We start from the raw sequence: 5,097 nt of genomic DNA, 5'->3' as shown, positions 1-5,097 counted from the left end.
TGGTTGGATTAAGGTTCAGTTTGTTAATTCTAGTGTTATAATTAAGGTTATGATAATGGTTATGGTTGGCTAGCATCAAGGATAGGGTTTGCTTTAGGTTTAGGGTTATGGTTAGGGTTAAATTAAGATTAAAGTTAAATTAATGCTATGATAACGTTTCAATTATGGTAAGATTAGACCATGGGTAGGGTTCAATTAGGTTTAGATTGGGGATATTTTCAAACTTATCATTGGATTATGATAGGGGTTTAATTATTATTAGAGCTACTATTAGATTTTGAATTAAGGTTAGAATTAAGGTTATGATTCAATTACATTAGGGTAAGGGTTAAATGAGAATTAAAGTTCAATTAAGGTTAGGGTTTGGGTTAGAATTTAATTAAGATTAGGGTTTACTTTAGAGTGAGGATTAAATTGTAGTTAGATTAGGGTTCAAGTTTGATTATTAATATAAATTGAAAAATCCTTAACCCAAACTATCCCTAATAAAACCCTAACCCTAATGATAATTAAACTAAAATCATGTTTTGAGTGCTTATCAAAGCACTCCATAACTGTGATTAAATCAAAACATTAATTGAGGTAAAAGTTTTATGAAATAATTTGAAATATTTAATTAAAAAATTCAATTTTAAATGTTTGAATATATTAATAAAAATTGAAATATTTTGTATAGTATATTTTATTGATTAAGATTTAGAAACATATAATTTTTTTTATCTTTTTAAATTGAAAAATTATTTTTGAAATATTTGTTTAGGCATGTAATTTTGATTTAGGAATGCAAAATTTGGAAAATGGATTTGTTGAATGCTAGCCGATTACAATCTGAAAACTATGAAGGAGAAAAAAATGAAATGCAACGTTAATACTTTTGTTTCGTAAATGCAAGTCTTTAGCACGCAACAAAACAATATTCTGTGCGAATCCGAAGCGTATATAATGCAAATCTGAAGCGGTAACCGTTTGTTATTGCAATCTTCATTGGTTGCAATCTTCACTGTTGCAGAAATTTCGGCAAATTTACATTTAAAGTTACAATATTGAACTGAGTTTATAGCAGATTTACTTAAACTTAGGGTAATATTCCCATTCAACGATGCCGATGAAAATTATTTCCTAGATTTAATCTGAGGACAAATAAAAATTTTACGGGGAATGGCCGTCATTGGCATAATAATACAATCTTTTTTTGAGATGTATTATGTAAGGAGAAGGTTGAGACAAGGGAAGAGAAAATTTGAACATTTCAAAAAACAAAAATAATAGGATCTAATTTCTCATAAACTATCTTTGACTTCATGAAAGTTAAAAGTCTTTTCTATTTTACACTTGAAAATAATAGATAATTATTCTATTAATATTTTTTAAAAATTATTTCAACTGTCAAAACAATATAAATATATTATATAAAAATAAAAAATAAATAAAAAGCTTTATTTGAGAGACTATGAAAATAGAAAACTACTTTGAAAAAATTCAGAAACTTATACTAAACTCCACATCAATGTCCTTTTCAACAAACAAATTTAGATTTAATAAATGAGAAAAGAGAAACATAATACAATAAAATTGAAGTCTATATTTTTATTACTACTAATTAAATAATAAATAATAACAATTATTTGTTCTTAAAATTGTGTTATAATAAAATAGTTAACTATTTGTGTGTTTTTTAAAATTACTTCAATTGTCAAAGCATGAAATACCGTTGTGAAAGGCAAGGCAGGCAGCGCTTTGAAAAGAAAAGGGAGGAAGGCTGTCGGCCTTGCAACCGAGTAAATCATTTATAAATAAAACCAAAAAGGAATACTACATATATAGAGTGCAATTAGGGTTTCTTGATAATACAGAGAGCAACAAGTTTGATAATCCTGGTATTGTAATTTACAGAGAGAAGACTGCCATTAGTTTTAGCATTTTGACAATGGTGGACACCAAACGCGTACAGAAGGAATTGACCCAAATAGAGAAAGATAAGAATTTAACAGGAGTAAGCATTAAAGTTTTTGAGGAGAATGATATGTCACATCTGTGTGGAACAATTGCAGGCCCCATGGACAGCCCTTATGAACAGGGCTCCTTCCAGATTGACATTCGTTTGCCAGATGGGTATCCATTTGAGCCACCAAAGATGCAATTTATAACAAAAGTTTGGCATCCCAATATCAGTAGCCAAAATGGTGCAATATGCCTGAATATCTTAAAAAACGAGTGGAGCCCAGCTCTAACCTTGAAAACCACATTAATTTCCTTACAAGCTTTGCTTTCAACACCTGAACCTAATGATCCTCAGGATGCCATGGTGGCACAACAATACTTGAATGATTATCCAAAATTCTTGGTCACTGCACGGCATTGGACAGAGTCTTTTGCAAAGAGGAGAGTACTAGGAATGGAAGAAAAGGTATCGAAGTTCGTTGAAATGGGTTTTGATGAGAATGCAGTCAGAAATGCTCTACAGCAGTTGAGAGGAGATGAAGATATGGCACTTGAGAAGCTATGCAGTGGTTAAGATAAAAGTTGATTCAAAACGTTTTAGATTTACTTGAATATGAAATGGTGAACAAATGACAGTTTGATCTTTTATTGGAAATGACCTAGTTTTATTGGTATTGTTTTAGATATAACTAGTAAGCTTTTACATTTTTGAGATCAATAAAGTCAATAAGAGAATCAATATCATCACCTAATAAGCATAAACAATCTAAATGAATACTATATAATAAGCATTTGAAATCCAAACTTCCAATCACAACACAAATTCTTATCTTAAAACATTCCAGACTTCCATCCTGGCTATCTTATGTTGCAGTCCCACGTTTTTTTGTGCTGAATATATGAAACCAAGACCATTTTGAAAATGAACAACGGACTGGGCATCTAGCCGGCTGAAATGGTAACTGAGATTTGTATAAAATACTTCTAATCCAACGGCCAAGGCTGCCTACCCACAGAAAGCTAAAATGTTATTTATCACAGAGAGCTAAAGTAATTATTTATCTGATCTTATTTAATCAAAATTGAATTTAATCTTGTAAATCCATATTAGACCTAAAAATATCATATTCATCACTAGAAAATGAAATCCCTTACAAGCAAAATATATTTTCAGAACACATTCAAATAAATTATTAAGAAATAATAGAATTCATTCAATACCAGATAATTTAATAGCTATAACCAAAAATAATTAGTCTTTTTTCTAGTAGATTAATTGAGTGATAATGAATCTTCAACTTCTAAATACAACAAAAGTCATTTAGTGCCAACTCTATTTTGTTCAATTTAAGTAGCAGTCAGGAATCAAATCATCATAGCTAACTGCATTTTGTCTACAATATGTAACATACAGAAATCCATCTTCATCTTTGCGCCGTCTTATAATGATGAAATTACAAGCAACTACAAAAGTAAAGCATGGTAACAAGTTAGTTAATAGACAAACAAAACTACAGCTTGCAAGATGAGTAAGCATGATTATTCATCGAAAACTTAATAACTAGTCAATTATTAATAGCCAAATAATTTCCACGTAATAATAACGCCAAAATGTAAGTTTTGGAGCATCCTCCAAAACGAATCACTACAAACAAGAATGCATATATCTGTTTACCAAAATATTTTATTCGATGCTTAGATAGAGAGAAGGGAGAAGCAAGTAGGAAAGACATTGTTGACAAAAATAAAGACGGTCTTCTTTGCATTTGTGAAGATTAAAACTAGAAGAGAATCAAAAATAAAAAAGCAGAAAAGAAAACACATAACACAAGGTTTAACGTGGTTCAATACTAAGTGGCTACATCCTTCAGAAATGCAAGGAATTGTCTTATTAACCAATATCAATTCTCCTACATACATGACTGCACTCAGTCATTTATATAGACATCTTAAATATGAAATGAAAAGTCTTCTAGGAAGACAAACAACCATGTGGCTGTTGGGCTTCATATACCCAACAATCTCCCCGTGAAATCCAACTAGCACAGCCATGCAGTGAAACATCCCAGCTTCCTTTTCTAAATCCAACTAGCACAGCCATGCAGTGAAACATCCCAGCTTCCTTTTCTAAACCTTCATTGCACCCAATCTGCATGACTTTAACTTCGCGAACTCTTGTTCACGTATGCTTAGGATTAGCCTTTTCCAAACAATATGAGAATCAATAAAACCTAGCAGTTGAGCATCATAAAGACTTCTCTTTGTTTACTCAATCATCAACATCTGGTTCTTATGTATAACACAGTGTTTTATGTTCATCCAAGCTCCTCTGCTCCCTATTTGATCCACACGCTCCCCACTATATAGAAGAGAATCCCCTCTTCCATACGCTTCCAAAGACTTTCCAATACGTGGGGTCTCCAAGCATGCCAGCTCCTCCAAAGCAAGAGGAAAAATCTCGTACAACTCTGTGAGCGTCCGAATCTGGCTGAAATCATCCACCTCGTCTCTTAGACTGGCCAAAATATGATGCTCTACTACGCCATCGGTAATACTGATCATCACACTGGCATTCTTGTCCTCCGCTGAGACATTCACATCATTTTCTTCTATCATTTGGTTGTGCCCACAAATGAACTCATCACTCAGCGTCTCTTGGTACTGGATAAAGTAATACTCATCCAAATCATGATCATTACACTTGCCACAAAGAATACAGGAGCATTCATGACAAAAGCCAGCCGCAACACAACATATGTCACAATCCATGGATTTAGAAAGAATTCCTTTGCCAGTTTTCAAGCAACACTTCGCATTACCAGCATTACAAACCCTCATGCTAGGTGTCCTTTCATGAACACTAATGTCTGAATTTCTCAGGCGCTTTGCAGAAGAACCAATCATCTCTTTCTCTATTTTTTGATGGAGTTTTTGTGACTTAGATCAGCCCGAGAGCAAATGTCCAACTTCTCACTACGCGTGGGTAGTTTACGATGATTATTCTTATCCATAAAATCAATGAAATCAACACCTACGGCCATCACGACGTTGTCGTTTGGAATCCCTTCCTGGTCCCCTTCCAACCAAAGAATCTCTTGAACCGACCACATGTCATTTGTGGCATTTGCAGCAAGCTCTGCTTGCTTTGGGCCATTT

General features: G+C 32.9%; 1 protein-coding gene across 1 annotated transcript; it reads left to right on the top strand.

Annotated features, from left to right (window-relative positions):
- The first annotated feature begins 1,927 nt into the window (after positions 1 to 1,927).
- Positions 1,928 to 2,515, top strand: LOC131028495 (ubiquitin-conjugating enzyme E2 27-like). The gene has a single exon (XM_057958776.1). The coding sequence runs from the start codon at positions 1,928 to 1,930 to the stop codon at positions 2,513 to 2,515; it is 588 nt and encodes a 195-aa protein (XP_057814759.1).
- The last annotated feature ends 2,582 nt before the right edge of the window (positions 2,516 to 5,097 follow it).

Source organism: Cryptomeria japonica, chromosome 5 (assembly GCF_030272615.1).
Source record: "Cryptomeria japonica chromosome 5, Sugi_1.0, whole genome shotgun sequence".
Classification (NCBI taxonomy): Eukaryota; Viridiplantae; Streptophyta; class Pinopsida; order Cupressales; family Cupressaceae; genus Cryptomeria; species Cryptomeria japonica.
This window is presented reverse-complemented; position numbering and strand designations above follow the sequence as displayed.